The sequence below is a fragment of the Puma concolor genome, chromosome A2 (genome assembly GCF_028749965.1).
Source record: "Puma concolor isolate L17-30 chromosome A2, mPumCon1.1.hap2, whole genome shotgun sequence".
Lineage (NCBI taxonomy): Eukaryota > Metazoa > Chordata > Mammalia > Carnivora > Felidae > Puma > Puma concolor.
In genome coordinates this window covers 136,941,548-136,959,178 of record NC_141668.1, presented here as the reverse complement: position 1 = coordinate 136,959,178, position 17,631 = coordinate 136,941,548, and the positions used below count along the sequence as shown (strand labels likewise).

The 17,631-nt window shown below is 38.8% G+C and overlaps 1 protein-coding gene across 3 annotated transcripts in view; it reads right to left on the bottom strand.

Moving 5' to 3' along the window:
* Positions 1-17,631, bottom strand: part of SUCLG2 (succinate-CoA ligase GDP-forming subunit beta) — a 334,454-nt gene that overhangs the window by 158,886 nt on the left and 157,937 nt on the right. For all 3 annotated transcript variants that reach the window (XM_086697627.1, XM_086697628.1, XM_086697626.1), the window contains exons 8-9: positions 9,042-9,203; positions 6,640-6,782 (exon numbers count right to left, since the gene is read on the bottom strand). In XM_086697627.1, the coding sequence (XP_086553753.1) occupies positions 6,640-6,782; positions 9,042-9,203 (305 nt within the window). The remainder of the gene's footprint in view (positions 1-6,639; positions 6,783-9,041; positions 9,204-17,631) is intronic.

Below are 17,631 nucleotides of genomic sequence, written 5' to 3'. Positions count from 1 at the left end.
TTTCTTACAAGTGAAGGCATTTGCATGCTAAAAGGCATTTGATACTGAAAATATGGCATGCATTTTTATTTCTCTAGCCTCAAATTCTAAACAATTTTGAATCACATACCACAGAGCTAAAATAGCTGGGCTCTTTTCAAATTTATACCAAATGATATTCTGTGGTTCTTGCAGGTTATGAATTTAATCCTCCCTCGATTAAGTTGTGTTTTCTTGGTTGTCTGAACAGAGAATCACTGCAAACTACTGAATTGTTTACCATTTCATCAACTTCAAAACAACCCATACAGTAACACTGGTGTTAATGGATCTGTTTCAGATACCTCCCATCCCAAAGATGAACATTTACTTCCTCTTGTTTCAATAATTATAAACCTAAGCCTCAGAAATGATAATGGAATTGAACGTTAAAAAAAAAAAAGTCAACACATGGGCTCTGTGCTGACAGCTCAGAGCCTGGAGCCTGCTTCAGATTCTGGGTCTCCTGCTCTCTCTGCCCCTTGCCTGCTTGTGCTGTATCTCAGTCTCTCTCTCTCTCAAAAATAAGTTAATAAACATTAAAATTTTTTTTAAAAGTCCACACAAACGAAAGTTTTCCTTGTGCTTTAGGAATATTTGCCAAGTACTCACACATATATTATCTCTGCTGATATTGAAAGCCAATGCTTTGGGGTGTTATTTTCATGTCTACTTTACAGACAAGGTTAACAGACATTTAAAGAGTATTATCCTAATAGTAATAATTATATGAAAAGGTGCTCAACCTCATTAGCCATGAGAGAAAGGCATTAGACCACAGTGAAAACTACCATACATCTATTGGAACGACTAAAGTCGCAAAGGCTTGACTGCACCAAGGGTGGGGAAAGGTGTGGAGACACACTGGGACTGCCATAAATGGCTCCCAGAGTGTAAAGCTGGCACATCTGGAGAGCTGCTTGGCAGTATCCGTTCAAGCTGAAGACACGCATATGTTATAACCCAGAAATCCTAGTTCCAAAAATATATCCCACAGAAATGTGCTCCAGAGGACATGTATGAGAATGTTCACAGCAACGTAGCAGTCAAAACTGTGAATAACATAAATGCCTATCAATAGAAAAGGATGAAAACTTCTGGCAGAGTCACACAGTAGGACAGCATACGGCAGGAAGAATGAGTGAACCACTGCTACATAAAATGTAGATGAATCTTACAAATAAAAGTTAAGTGAAAGATGGCAAACACAAAAGAATGTACACCGTATGACCCTACTTATGTTAAGGCAAAACAAAATCTACGACATTAGAAGTTGGGATAGCTGTGTTACCTTCAGGGGAAAGCAGGGTAGAAGTATGGCGTGGGGGTACTTCACTGGCTTCTGAGATGGGGTACCCATTCTGAGATGGCGTACTGGTCTGTTCAGGCTGTCTAACAAATTACCATAGACTGACTGATGCGACAACAAACATTTCTTTTCACAATTCTAGAGGCCAAAGTCCAAGGTGAAGGCACTGGCAGCTTCAGGGTCTCATGAGAGCCCACTTCCTGGTACAGAAATGGCCATGACTTAGATCTGTCCTCCTATGGAGGAAGGAGTGAGCGACCTCTCTGGGGTCTCCTTTACCAGGGTACTAATCCCATTCATGAGGCTCCACCCTCATGACCTAATTACCTCCCAAAGGCCCACCCCCTAATATCACCAGATTGGGGGTTAGGATTTCAACATATGAATTTGGGGGGACATGAAACATTCAGTCCCTAACACTGGTCATGTTCTATTTTATGATCTGGCTGCCAGTATGTTCACCTCGTGGTAACTCATCAAGCTATATACTTACGATTTACATACTGTTCTATATGAAGTTTATACTTCAATGAAAATTTATTAAAAATTTTAAATGACACTATCATATGAAATTATTCCTCCTTTAAATGGGAAATGTGTATGTATAATCTCAGTTAATGTAATAAGCGATTCTCTGATTATATGTCCTTACCACAAAAAATAAATTACAGTTATGAAACATGATAGAGGTGTTAGCTAATGCTACAGTGGTAATCATACTGTGCCATATAGATATATCAAATAAACACATTATATATCTTAAACTTACATGTTACATGTCAGTTATATCTGAATTTAAAAAACCTCAAGAAATTTAAGCTCTAAATACTTGAATAAATAAATAAAGCAAGCAAGCAACCCGCAGAGGTAATAAGTACTGTTATAATTTCACTTTATAAAAGAGCAAACTGAGATATGTACAAGTTAAATAACGTGCTCAAGCTCCCACAACCAATAAGCAGTAAAGATGGGACGTGGGACGGGAACCTGGGCAGTCTGGTACAAGAATCCCACTAAGAATCCTTCCATTCCTTTTTGAACTGGTACTTGGTGCTTATGTAGCACATTTCTTCCTGGATTTTTTTTTTTTTTAGTGTTTATTTATTTTGAGAGACAGAGACAGAGAGAGAGAAAGCGTGCACATGTGCACACATGAGCAGGGGGAGGGGCAGTGAAAGAGGGAGAGAGAGAACCCCAAGCAGGTTCCACACAGATGCGAGATCATGACCTGAGCAGAAATCAAGAGTTGGACACTTAACCAACCAAGCCACCTAGGCTCCCCCTTCCTGGATTTTTAAAGAACTTTGAAAAACACTATGTTAATTATACTTGGAATCAAAAAAATAATATTAAGAGAAATAAAAATTAAAAAACAAAGAGCTTTGAAAACACGACTCTAAGTTGGATCTAACCCAGGAAGCACAGGGACATATCAGGTGAGGAGTCTTCAGGAATGTCAATCCCACACTTACTGCTTTTCAAAGTCAGTCCTCCAGAGCGCAACAGATTTGCTTAACTTTGGCCAAAAGAGTTGGGGTGAGTGCTGAGATTCCGGTCAACTGTCTTTTCCTATTATTCATTGATGCAAGATGTTTTACATACTCCAGATGTCATTTGTACTCATTTTCTACACCTTTGGAATTCTAAGTTTAGAATTAGAAGTAAAAGCCAATGTATGACTCAGGAAAACGAAAGTTTAAGGATAACACAATCCTTGGAGGATTTTTCCCTCAAGTTTATTCAAATTCTTTATAACTTACCACAAACCCCTACTTCTACTTCCTATTTAATGTGATCTTTACTACTTAGGATTAAGAATCCTAGGGCTTACCATACTGGATGTTAAAAATGATGATCATGGGGCGCCTGGGTGGCGCAGTCGGTTAAGCGTCCGACTTCAGCCAGGTCACGATCTCGCGGTCCGTGAGTTCGAGCCCCGCGTCAGGCTCTGGGCTGATGGCTCGGAGCCCGGAGCCTGTTTCCGATTCTGTGTCTCCCTCTCTCTCTGCCCCTCCCCCGTTCATGCTCTGTCTCTCTCTGTCCCAAAAATAAAATAAAAAAACGTTGAAAAAAAAAAATTAAAAAAAAAAAATGATGATCAGGTTATACCACCAACAGAACAAACTACATTGTTCTTCAACTCTCATCTCAAGCTCAACTAGAAAACTAGGGAATTATAAAATATTTAATGTGAATTCAGTTTTTTAAGCTATCTTGAAAAGACTCTTGTCTTAGTTTGGCAGACGAGCTCTGTTTCATATATATTACAAACAAATAAAGAACACATTAGTTATAAAGGCATTTGTGTTGGGTCCTGATGAATGTCAGCATTAAGGCTAATAGTCAGGCAAAATAAATTTAAGTTTCAGCTCTATGGCTGACATTATGTGTAGAAATATATGTCAACCCACAATATTGTTCTCGAATGATGACATTTATTACTTGATCAAAAGAATTAGCTTATACAGATGACAAACAACTAGTTGTTACTATCAGTTGATTCAAGTTTAGCAACAAAAGGCCTTTTTCAATTTTGAATTTCAGTGTCTTCAACTGACTAATCCTTACATCCAATGAGAAAATCAATACCTTTGTAATAATCAGCTTTGGGTTTTTGGGATTCTTTTCTTCTGGGCAGCTGAATGGGGTTCTACTTGAAATAATTACAGCCAGAACTGTAACCAGTTTCCTTGCAAAATCAAATCAATTCATCTATACTATTTTTTAGCCTCTGTTCTCTAAAATCTGTGAAACAATGCCAGGATTGAAAATACCCATTACATTTCTATGCTTTTTAACTGTCTTTGAAATTTCAAGATTTGGAAAATTTACAGTGAGATGGGCTGTGCATTCATTTTCCTGATATAGCATGAGAAAAATAAAATAACTCCCACATATCTTTCTCTACCCAAGATGACAGGCAATCTCAAAAAAGTTTAAATACTCCAAGCATTTGAAAATATTCCATAGGGCAAAGTCAAAAATTTTTTAAGAGACTGTTTTAAAAAATGGCTCTGCAAGTGATTTTTCCTTCTCCTCCTGCATTGTTGCAAAATTAAAATTCCAGATCAGCTACTAAGAAAAGATATTCCAAAGAAAATGCAATGATTGTCCTGGTAGATTTACTCCCTCGATAGCACTCTATTATTCTTAGCACCGAATTTCAGTAGACACTAAAAGTTCTATTTTATTACAATTGCCCTGTTCTCTAAGTACATTGTGGTTCAAGCAGTTTAAAAAGCTGTGTGTGAGTTATGTCCACGGTATTTACAGATTTAAATTGACAAGAAAATCTCTGGAAGGAAAATGATGCTTCCCTTAGAAAATAAGAATAAGGGGGCGCCTGGGTGGCGCAATCGGTTAAGCGTCTGACTTCAGCCAGGTCACGATCTCGCGGTCCGTGAGTTCGAGCCCCGTGTCGGGCTCTGGGCTGATGGCTCAGGGCCTGGAGCCTGTTTCCGATTCTGTGTCTCCCTCTCTCTCTGCCCCTCCCCCGTTCATGCTCTGTCTCTCTCTGTCCCAAAAATAAATAAACGTTGAAAAAAAAAATTTTTTTAAAAAGAAAATAAGAATAAGAAGGGATAAATAAATTAGTAAGTAGGAAGCCACTGACAATATTCCTACCTAACCAACAGAAACAAGGTACTTATAGAAACAGAAAAACCAACTGCACACACATTCTTCATGGCTGGGCGACTTTGGATTTTGATGACTTTGTTATTCCTGGATAGCACTGGAAAACTGAAAATAAGTAGCTGATAATACCTTACCATTTATTTCATGAATCAGAAGGGAAAGACTTAGCAAAAACATAAGGTTAGCAACTATCTGAGTCATAATGAAAATAGAAGACAAAATTTTATAGTTGTGAACCGAAAGACTATTATTGGTACATTTATTTATGATAAGTTTCCATATTAAGTTCAGACCACGTTTCTTAAAAAACAATATGGGGGCGCCTGGGTGGTTCAGTTGCTTGAGCGTCTGTCTCTTGATTTCGCCTCTGGTCACAATCTCAGGGTTCAAGGGTTTGAGCCCCACACTGGGTTATATGCACTGACTGGGAAGAGTCTGCTTGGGATTCTCCCTCTCTCTCCCTCTCCCTCTGCTCCGCCCACCCCCCCCCCCATGCTGTCTCTCTCAATATAAATAAACTTTAAAAATTAAAAAAAAATTAAAGCTGGTATCATTTTCATTTGTTCTTAGTGATGGTTCAGACTTCCCATGTGTTCAGATACATTAAGAACCAACAGAGGGGTGCCTGAGTGCATCAGGCGGTTAAGCATCCCACTCTTGGTTTTGGTCCAGAACATGATGTCACAGTTCATGGGTTTAACCCCATGTGAGGTTCTGCGCTGACGGTGCAAAGCCTGTTTGGGGTTTTCTCTGCTTTCCCTCTCTCTCTGCTTCTCCCCTGCTCACTCACTCTCTCTCTCAAAATTAAATAATAAATGAACACTAAAAAAAAAAAAAAAAACACGAAAAAGAACAGAATGTATCAGATACTCTAACAGTATAAACATAATGATTCTGAAAGTTTAAACTCAGAATTGTTAAGAGAATTAAATGGTATATATCAGACGTTCAAAACATGTTAGTTTTTTCCACGTAACAAACGTCCACCTAAACCTTGTTGTCATAAACTACTGAGTACCTACAGTTCCAACAAAGCATACTGGTATTTTAACTCAAAAAATGTTCACGGAATACCTACTATACACTAGCATGGGCGTGATAGCTATACTCTAGTTAAGGAAAGAGGGTCATAAAGCAACATTATACGCTACCTAGTACCTATGCTGTAAACTATACAACTATCAGCGATGAAAATTAAAAGCATACAGAAGAATGTGGGGTTATTATTTTCTAGTGATATACACTTCTATAATCCTATAATTTTCTTCTGTCTCCAATCGCGTGATAATACTTGCGGTATCTTTATGGAAGGAATCTGAGAATGAGTCCTGTAAGTCATGTGAAGAATGGGACTAATCGCTTCAGTATAAGTTACTCAGATAATGTTTCACACCAACCGGTGTTTCCCCGTCTGGAGCACTACCCCCTTTTTTACTTCCTCCTATCTCCCAGGACTTTGGAAACACAGAAGCTGAAACTGGATCCTGGGAGTACTTATTAGCCTTTCACCTGAAACGAGTCGAATCATTGTGTATTACAATCAGATCTAAGGCAGGATTTGCATCTAGGGCTACAAAATAAATGTGTGGCTTATTATCCTTTAGCAGTAGGAAAGAGGTGGCTCTTGATGGTGAGAAATCAGAACATGACGCGATCTGCCTACAACGACAGGTTACCTTAGGGTCGGCTGTGAGCAGTTTGAAGGCTTGATACACTTGAGCTTCCTTTACTCCACCACCAAGATCCAAAAAGTTGGCTGGCTTCCCACCATTCAAGAAGATGATGTCACAAGTAGCCATGGCAAGGCCAGCACCATTCACTGTGGAATGCAAATGGCACACACAACAAGATCAATTTGGCAACAGGAAAGGGTGCATGAACGGTTTCCCTCGCCCATACTGCCAGAGACAGACCCCTGTCACTACCAGGCCAATATGTCCTGCCTAGAATCCTGTTCAATCAGATAAATTCATAGACTTTTAGGATAAAGAGTCAGGAAATGTACAAACAAAACAATAAACAAAAAAAGACCCTGGGGATACAAAGACAGGTTTATTAACAAGTTAAATCAATCTGGCAAACAGATAAAAGGGAAGAGTTTGCATAATTGATTAATTTGAGCTAGTAGTAGAAGAAGGAGTTTTGGGTTCTGGAAAAATACAGAACTCAAACGAACCTGGAAAGAGAGAAGAAAGGCTACAAGAAGTTGCTTGGGTCTATGAATTGCATTGTCTTTAATATCCTTTAAGAGACCTGAGTAAAAAAAAAAATGGAATTCATTTAATTTTTTGCTTGCTGAGAATATGCTTTGAATATGGCATCCCTCTGGGGTTGAACCACAGGGGTCCCAACTTCAATAGGACTCCATGCTTTTTTACACTCAGCTCAACCACGCATATTTATAGGTTATGTGGATAAACTCACAAAACAAATGAACAAATGACAGCATCAAAATAATACTCCTATCCCTCTGTTCCTTCTTCAAATTAATATGAGAAATGTTCACTAGCAACCTGATCATTAAAACTAGAACCAAAATGTGTTAACATCTTAGGAGGGTTTTTTTTTAAGAAAACAAGTAAAAAGTTTTAACATTGCAATTCTTATTTTCCAGAGCTGAGTTTTAATTGTACTTCTTTCACTTCTTATGCTTAATTATATGAGATTACTTTCCTCAGATTAGAAAGGTGGGGGGGGGGGGGGAGAAAGAAGAAGAAAAGCAAACCTTCAGAACACAGCAGAAACTCACATGGTAAAATTATACCTCACTTTTTCTGACCCTTGAATTCCCCAGACATGCCTGTGAACTGTGACTAATTTAATTAAGTCTGGGGCAACTACAATAAAAATGGTTTATATAAGATCTTAAAACAATTTGAAATGTGTTAATCGTAGCTTTTGAGGCTGCTAACTTGGTCAGATCATGCATACTCCCACAGAGGCTACAAAGAATCTGTATTTAATTTGTTCTCAACACACCATTATATCATTCTCCTTTCTAAATGCCTACAAATATTGAGAGCGCATTAGCTTATCAAGATCAGAACAATGCGCGTGATCTGGTACATTACAGTTATTACTCCAATACAAAGTAAGTGCTTTTGGTATCACTTGTAATTAGATGTCATTTTCTATTGTATTGCACAGCAGACTACTGGATGAGGTCTGTTCAGATCTGAATATAATAATACTGTTGGCTTAATGAGCTACAAATCTTTTTTATTTTAATTCCATTAAGATTAAGACCTCAGTTTCCAGGGCAATGAATTGGTTCTACCAGAAACACAGACGCGTTATAAATCTCAGTTCTATAAGCTGTGGACAATAACAGAAATTGTATTGCCTCTATAGATCCATTCTTATCTCAGCTGAATAAGCCATTTTCACAAATTTAGATGAGTATGATAGAATCAATTGTTTTATTAATAAACTGGATAATGGATTAAACATTTTATCATTTGGTGATCATAAAAGCCGAAACTGGAGTATAATGATTCAAGTGTATGTTCTCTTCCACTTCCTCGGAGAAACTGTATCTTAAACACAAATTTCCAGAATGGTTCCTAGCATATTAACACTGACTGGGGTAGTAAAGATTTCCATTTTTATGACACAAAATTTAACTGAGATGCTTTAACATAGTATTTCTCAACTGGAGTCATTTTGTTGACGAGAAGATATATGGCAGTGTTGGAAGACATTTTTGGCTATCACAATGTTTTTGGCTGTCAATGGCAACTAAAGGCCAGGGGGCACTGCTAAATATCTGACAATGTACAGGACCCTCACCCCAACCCCCAGAAAAGAATTATCTGACCCAAAATGTCAAAAGTGCCACACTTGAGAAACCCCGCTTTAAACCAGTGACCATTGAGCAAAATGTATTGGGAAGAAACTCCAAATTGTTTCCTAAGACTTTGGGGCTACAAAAACAAACAAACAAACAAACAAACAAACAAACAAACTCTTATTTTTACTGGCTTTTAGGAAATAACAGTTCAGAAAGGTTCAGAAATCAGGAGTTCCTAAATTCCCCCCAAATCCACAAATCATTCTTTTGATAGAACTACTTTCTTACCAAAGCAGGCAATGTTCCCATCCAATCCTATATATTTTAGATCATATTTGGCAGCTTCATTTTCAATGGGTTCATTCTCTGATTTGTCATCCATAGCAAATATGTCCTTTTGTCGAAATTCTGCATTGTCATCAAAGTTTATTTTTGCATCAAAGCAGACAACTAAAGGGAACAAGGCACATACATGAATATCCCTTAAGAATCTACAAATTAGTTAGTTCCCCAGGCTAACACAGGAGAAAGAAAAATAAAATACTGTCATTTTTTCTCATGATACAGGCAGGAGAAGTGGTTATGGCTTTCTTGATCTTACACTTTAGGGCTACAAAGATGATTATGACAAAGACCCTGTTCTCAAGGGACTTACATTCTAATAAAGAACATAGTAATTTATACCTGTCGGTCTGTGTTTAATGAATTAGTAATATAAACTGTGGTCACCCATTACAAGGTACAGACTGCCACAGTTACATACAGATTTGACAGGCCATTTTCATTACATTCATTTTTAGTATTTAACCACTAATCATCACCTTTACCTTCTATGCAAAGAGAACCTAGATTATAATGCTTAATCCCACTGTCCTTTGTCCTTCTGATGCTGTAAAGTGAAATCTTTATTTAATCAGTATCCTCACTAATATTTCTGAAAGATTTCTTGGAAAGAACACTTGGTGAAAATCCATATATTTTTTTTAAGTTTATTTACTTATTTTGAGAGAGAAATAGCACATGCGCACACATGAACAGGGAAGGGGCAGAGAAAGGAGAAGACAGAGAGAATCCCAAGCAGGCTCCTTGCTGTCAGTGTGGAGCCTGATGCCTGCCTGCTCAATCTCACACATGGGGAGATCATGACTTGAGCCAAAATCAAAAGTTAGATGCCGGGGTGCCTGGATGGCTCAGCTGGTTAAGTGGCTGACTTCTGCTCAGGTCATGATCTTATGGTTCGTGAGAAAAGCCTCGTGTCAGGCTCTGTACTGACAGCTTAGAGCCTGGAGCCTACTTCAGATTCTGTGTGTGGGTGTCTTTCTCTCTGCCCCTCCCCTGCTTACTCTGTCTCTCAAAAAAAAAAAAATGAATAAATGTTAAAAAAAAAACTTAAGAAAAAAAAAGTTGAAATCTTCACCGATTGTGCCACCCAGGTGTCCTAGAACCAATAGTTTTTATTTGACCCTTAACTAACTCTATGACTTGATTAAAAAATAATCATAATAACCTACTTCCTCTCTGAGCCTCAGCTTTTTTATTCATAAAATGGAAATAACAGTCCCTAAACTGCTGATATACCTCCTCCGGGGTCTGCTCAAACCAGGACCATCATCTTGATACGTGCAGGATATGATTCTTTTGATTCAAGTTATAAAACACTAAGACTGATCAGATATAACAGAAGGTGGCTAGGCATTATCAGCTCTACTGTTTCTACTCTGGTGCAGGTAGAAATCTCCAATTCTCTCAAGGCCAAGAGACTTGGACACAGTTGAAACTCACTGGATGATATGGATGGACCAAGAAAACAGCACTTTCATTGACTTACAGGATATCTCTATATGAACACTCAGGGAGAAGCGGCAGGGGGGAGGGATGGCATGCAGGTTTCCTGGGATCTGACCCCTTTTATTATATTTCTTAGGGCAGAAATTAGTTGTCTATGACGACATTCCATTGTAACCTTCTTTTACTTTACTTGAGATATTGGTAGGCGGGGATTTTTGACTCAGCCTTTAGAGAAATTACCCATTCTCCCCCAGCATAGCTGAAAGGCACCTACCTCTTCAAAGGGGAACAACCACCCTGCAATAATTCACTCCAAAGCAATGACCATAGACTATTATTCCCAGTTGCTTACAAGAAAATGTTGCTACATTACAACATCCTAGAGTTACAGATCCTACATAGAGGTTTTTTACAAGGGTCTCTCTACCACAAAAATCAAGTACTTTGATACAAGTCTATGCAGAACTGGCATATTAACATCTAAGAATACTTGGCATAAATAAAAGCTCAAACCACAAATTATTTAAAGTAGCACTGACTGTCAAGAAAGAATCTTATGTAGAAGTTAATGTCTGCCAGGATCCTTAGTCTTGCCACAAAATGTCCAACCACTTTACCCACACACTGTGAATACACGGAGCAAATGAGTAATTACTGTCCAGAATACTGCAATCTTAATGATGGAATCCTACAATTACCAAAGGAATTGGCCAACGTTCTCTGCCTGCTGCAATGGCATTTTGTCAGCAGTTAATGACTGGTATAATAATCAATAGGAAAGCAACTTCATTCTTGGCTTTCCACTAGGTTATAAATACATTTTAATTAATGTATTAGTAATTTTAGCTCCTCAATTACTCATTGGCACGACTATTTGTAACTGACACCTTCAAAATGAGTGGACAAAGGCTATAAAATTGACTTCCTAACTGAAGAGTTTCAAATAAAAGACTTCTCGGTCAAAATCAATAAACTAGTAAATCAACATAGGTCCAGGCTGATCTTTGCCCCTTACAAAGGCTACAATTCCAAGCTACTTCACGGAACATAATTAATGGATATGTATGCAAAGTTCAGAAGGCAGTCCCACCTAAACTCTGCAAAACCAGATTTTCAAAAAATGCTCCTTCCCAGGGGTACGTTGGATACACCAAGTCTAGAAATGAGTTCATTATTTGGAGACCACCCCACAAAAACTTTAAACTAGAGCTTGAAAATGGTGATTGTGGGATAAAAGGGGTACCTACAGGAAGAAATAAAGGTATACATACAGGTATCATACTTGTGGGATAAATGGCCTATCTATAGTGGCCATTTGTTCCCTCTCTGTAGAGAAAACCAAGGACACACCTAGGTCAATGTATGTTACATTCAAGTGCTTTAGCAAGTCAGAAATACCACATAAATAGGAAGGAAGGAAGGTGACTCGGGAGTTAAAAAGGGTGATCCGAAACTGAACTGTCACCCTAAAAGCCTTAATCTTTTTCTGTAGGTGGAGGGCAGGGAGAAAAAAAGCACTTTAAGGAGCTAGACTGTTTGAGACACATAGTTGTTATATCTGCTTATTATTTTAAAAGTGGTCACGGGGCACCTGGGTGGCTCGGTCGGTTAAGCGTCCGACTTCAGCTCAGGTCATGATCTCACGGTCCGTGGGTTCGAGCCCCGCGTCGGGCTCTGTGCCGACAGCTCAGAGCCTGGAGCCTGTTTCCGATTCTGTGTCTCCCTCTCTCTGTGACCCTCCCCCATTCATGCTCTGTCTCTCTCTGTCTCAAAAATAAATAAACGTTAAAAAAAAATTTTTTTTAAAGTGGTCACAAACATACAAAGGGCTTTCCTGCTTCACTATCCCAGTTCATAATGCCGTATAGCCTGGACATTTTCCCGTGAACTTCACCACTTAGTGAACTCTGGCATCACACACACCAGACACTTCCTAGTCAGACACTTCCAACATCACCCACTCTTAAGCCCAGTGGCCTTGTCTGTAAAACGGGGACCAGAGTATTTTCGACTGCATGGTGTTGGTGCAAGCAGAGACTCTGTGCAAAGCACTTACGCAAGACAGCTGGCACTCACTCATTATTATTATTATCACTACAGCCATACTCCACCCGCACAGTTTTTTTTTTTTAATATGAAATTTATTGTCAAATTGGTTTCCATACAACATCCAGTGCTCATCCCAACAGGCACCCTCCTCAATACCCATCACCCACTTTCCTCTCCCTCCCATGCCCCACCAACCCTCAGTTTATTCTCACTTTTTAAGACCCTCTTATGGTTTGCCTCCTTCCCTCTCTAACTTTTTTTCCTTCCCCTCCCCCATGGGTTTCTGTTAAGTTTCTCAGGATCCACATAAGAGTGAAAACGTATGGGATCTATCCTTCTCTGTATGACTTATTTCACTTAGCATCACACTCTCCAGTTCCATCCACGTTGCTACAAAGGGCCATATTTCATTCTTTCTCATGGCCACGTAGTACTCCATTGTGTATATAAACCACATCTTCTTTATCCATTCATCAGTTGATGGACATGTAGGCTCTTTCCATATCTGGCTATTGTTAAAAGCACTGTTATGAGCATTGGGGTACATGTGCCCTATGCATTAGCACTCCTGTATCTCTTGAATAAATTCCTAGTAGTGCTATTGCTGGGTCATAGGGTAGTTCTATTTTTAATTTTTTGAGGAACCTGCACACTGTTTTCCAGAGTGGCTGCGCCAGTTTGCATTCCCACCAATAGTGTAAGAGGGTTCCCATTTCTCCACATCCTCGCCAGCATCTGTTGTTTCCTGAGTTGTTCATTTTAGCCACTCTGGTGTCTGGTGCTATCTCATTGTGGTTTTGATTTGTATTTCCCTGATGAGGAGCAACGTTGAGCATCTTTTCATGTGTCTGTTGGCCATCTGGATGTCTTCTTTAGAGAAGTGTCTATTCATGTCTTCTGCCCATTTCTTCACTGGATTATTTGTTTTTTGAGTGTGGAGTTTGGCGAGTTCTTTATAGATTTTGGATACTAGCCCCTTGTCTGATATGTCATTTGCAAATATCTTCTCCCATTCTGTCAGTTGCCTTTTAGTTTTCTTGATTGTTTCCTTTGCAGTGCAGAAGCTTTTTATCTTCATGAGGTCCCAACAGTTCATTTTTGCTTTTAATTCCCTTGCCTTTGGATGCACTGTTTTCTTACACTCAGCCTCACAATGCTGCAGCCCAGGCTAGATTCTCCCCTCTTCCTGTCCCTAGAAATGACTTGTAACTTGGTCCCCTTTCCCGATAACCCTAGACTTCTATTTATTTTTTTTAATTTTTAAAAAAAAATTTTTTTTTTCAACGTTTTTTATTTTATTTTTGGGACAGAGAGAGACAGAGCATGAACGGGGGAGGGGCAGAGAGAGAGGGAGACACAGAATCGGAAGCAGGCTCCAGGCTCCGAGCCATCAGCCCAGAGCCTGACACGGGGCTCGAACTCACGGACCACGAGATCGTGACCTGGCTGAAGTCGGACGCTTAACCGACTGCGCCACCCAGGCGCCCCTAGACTTCTATTTACAATGAACTGAAACTAAAGCCTACTGGAGTTTACAGATGTACAAGTTGCCTATGATTTTCAGTGAAATGCCATATTCAGAAAACATAAGAATGTCCCACAGGAAAGATTTTAATGGTTGGCCTTTCCGGCTTTGTAACTGATGGGAGAAGGAGATTATTGTCTAAAGGCAGAGATGCCTTTGGTGACCCTCAAATCACACACCACACCTTTGCAGAAGGCCAGTGTGGCCAAAGATTGGTATAAAATAGCCCCAAATGAGAATCTAAGTCAGGGGATAGCAAAGGATAGCTGTTGGGACTGGAATGCAGCCACACCCATTCGTTTACATATTTCAGTAGCTGCTGTCCCCAGACAATAGCAGAGCAGACTCCATACAACAGAGGCTCTCAGGCCCTTTACAGAAAAAGGTTGCCTATCACCAAGCACCACGTCACACTTCTCCTGCTGCTATAGCCTCAGGTACCAAACTTATTACAGTGAAAGAGAAACTCAGAAAAGTGCAGCTGGCATGAAAACAAAAAAGCATAACGGGAAAAATAAACAAAAACTTGCAGCTTGCACAAAAGGTGTGGATTAATCCCTGAATATTGATGGACTCTGACATGCTTATTTCCCTCTGTAAGACTTTTAGAATGAGCATGTTAAAAATGGATTGATGTCTATGTGAATGGCAGGGCAATAAAATAAACCTGCTTACTCAAACCTTAGCTTTTTCATTTATTATAACAACAAACTATGGTAAGATGTATGTTTGGAGGTACTGATCTTGGTTCGACATAAGATTTTGAGTGTCACATTAATGAAACCTCAATTCCATAGAAAATTCATCCTGAACAAAGGCCATTCTGTGTACAAAGTGGGTGAAAAAACATACCTATTAATATTTATAAAACAATTTTCACCATCAAAAGCACATTGTTACATGCTTGATAGATTAAACAAATGAATTTTCCTTCTGAACAAATATCAAAGAAAGCTGCGGTACTTAGATTCATAGGGCGTTGTGGTTTTTTTTGTTTAGCGGTGTGAGATTCTGTGAGTTGCCAATTCACCAACCTAGATGAAGAATCTGACTGGCGGTTAGCAGCCTCTGACCCTAGAGTTTCAACAGAAGAATGTGCTATAGAATTAAACAAAAGAAAACTACATTTCAGAGGGGAATTCGCATATAAAAGGAACATAAAAACAGCAGGAAATGAGACTGTCATAATTAGTTTGAAAAATAATCTGTCTGCAAGCACTGCACTGTATTTGATTTGTGTTAAGTAACCATAATGGGCTACTGAAATGCACCTTGCCAAGATGGCCTTAAAATGCTGATACTTTAAAATTGGTCCCACTTTCCATTAAATAGCGATGTTCCAAGAGTTGTACACTTTTTAGAACTTTTCTGGAGTTGCTGTGAAAGAGAAAATAGATACAAGGCAGGAGGGGGATTTGGGTGAAGGTAGAGAACTGAAAATGTTCTTGAAAATAGAGTCTTATGTATAAAGAGAAAAACAGAGACAAACACCCACCAACAACATGGGCACTTGCTAACATGAAGCAACAGGGTAGCTATTTAGGGAAATTCATTTGAAGCAAGAAAGGGATTTGATGTGCAAATTAACTTTGGATCACTCACCCCTAGCTCTCATGGAGTCTTGGCCAGGTAGTCAGGGTTTCAAATTGGGTTTCATCCCTTTAGCGTGGTGAATGGATCTGGGCTCCAAATGATGAAAATGCCTTGGAGCAGGAATTCTCAGGACTCCCTGGTAGGTGAGGGGAGATCATTTTCTGTGCTGTGTATCGCACAATGTCTCTGGCCTCCACACACAAGAGGCATGTAGCATCCTACACTCGCAGTTGTAATAAACAAAAACGGTGCTAACTAGATTCACGGTGGTGATCACATGGAGTCATTGCGTTGTACACCTGATACTACTACAATGTCACATGTCGGTTATATCTCAATTAAAAAGTCTCTAGGTATTGGTAAACATCTCCTGAGGGGACAATATGCTCATTCTCCTCACTGAAAAACATGAAAGACACCAAACAAAGAAGTCTGTGTACAGCCAGATCTGCCTGAAAGTGGGAAGAAATGAAATAGAACATAAAATCCCACAGGAGCTTGCAAAACAGATGGAATGAATGCATGGACAGGTAGATAAATAACAATAAAGAAAACCTTGCTTCTAACTTGGCCACATATTTAATGAATTAATTCTGGCAATTCAACTGGACAAGCAAGGAAAATAGTTAATTTCTCTTTGAATATTTAAGTAACAGTTTACTTTTATGTCAATAAAAATTAGGCCAATTTGGTAGACACGTTGTGACTCAATGTCCCTTTCTGCATTGAGAAAATGCCTTTCTCCTATACATGTGCTTCCAGCTCAGTGATTGGTCTACATACGGATATGTGACCCACGCGGGGCCAATTGGAATCATTGGAAAAGACTGCTATGGTTCCTGGGGGAGAATGATGGAAACTGGGAGCTATCTTGGCTGTTACTTCAGAAAGTTCGGCTGACAAGCCAATTCTGAGGCAAGCTGGGCTGGAAGATCAGAGAATCCCTACTTCCCTTCATGCCCTAAACCAGTCCACTCTGTAGACTTCCCTGTTATATGAGGAAAATAGGTATCCTTCCCTGACCTGGAAGCTTTTTAACAAAAACTAGATTGATACAGGTTTCTGTCACTAACAACCATTATAATCCTAGCTAACAGTCACTGAATTACATTACAGTCAATGATGCCAAATTATATTCTTTGACTCAAATTTTTAATCACATTGGAAAAAACAATTCTTGGACTACAGTTTTTCCCCCACATTAAACATTTCCCATAGGTGACCTAGCAGCATAGATGTTATTAAGATCACCGTTGTTCATTCAACTGGGTATCATCTGCTGTGCAAATATATGACCAATCATCTGGACGTTTAAAAAATGGTCCTCATTAACCAATGGAAGATGGAAGAAATTGTCTTACAAAGAAGCTCTGCAATGAATAAGCTTAAAGTAAAAATGTCTGGTGTGATGCCAAGCTCCTTAAACTTCTAAATTAAGAGTCATTATTAAATCACAATTTTAATGTGAAATGTTATAGGCTCTGCTATTACTGATCTAAATGGAAAAAATTAAATATTCACATTATAAATATTAAGGTTATTAATACTTCTAGGATATAAATGATTTTTTTTACAGCTCCTAAATAAAGGATTGCTTTAGGGGATTGTGACAATGATGAAGATCAATTTGTACGTTTGGTCATTAATCACCATTTCCTAATTGGGTTTAATTTGACTACTGCTCATTAGAGTTATAAACCAACATACTCATTTAATTGTGATTATAATTCAATAGCTGAACTTTTATGGTACAATGAACAAATTAATAGCTAAAGATAATTCTGCTCTTAAAAATATCACATAAGACTTATGCTTTAATGAGCTGTATACACGGAATATATTTTATGATGATTCCTTTAAAAAAGTTCAAGTATTTCCTTTCTCTTGATAGTTAAAAAATAAAAACTTCCAATTTCCTGAGGT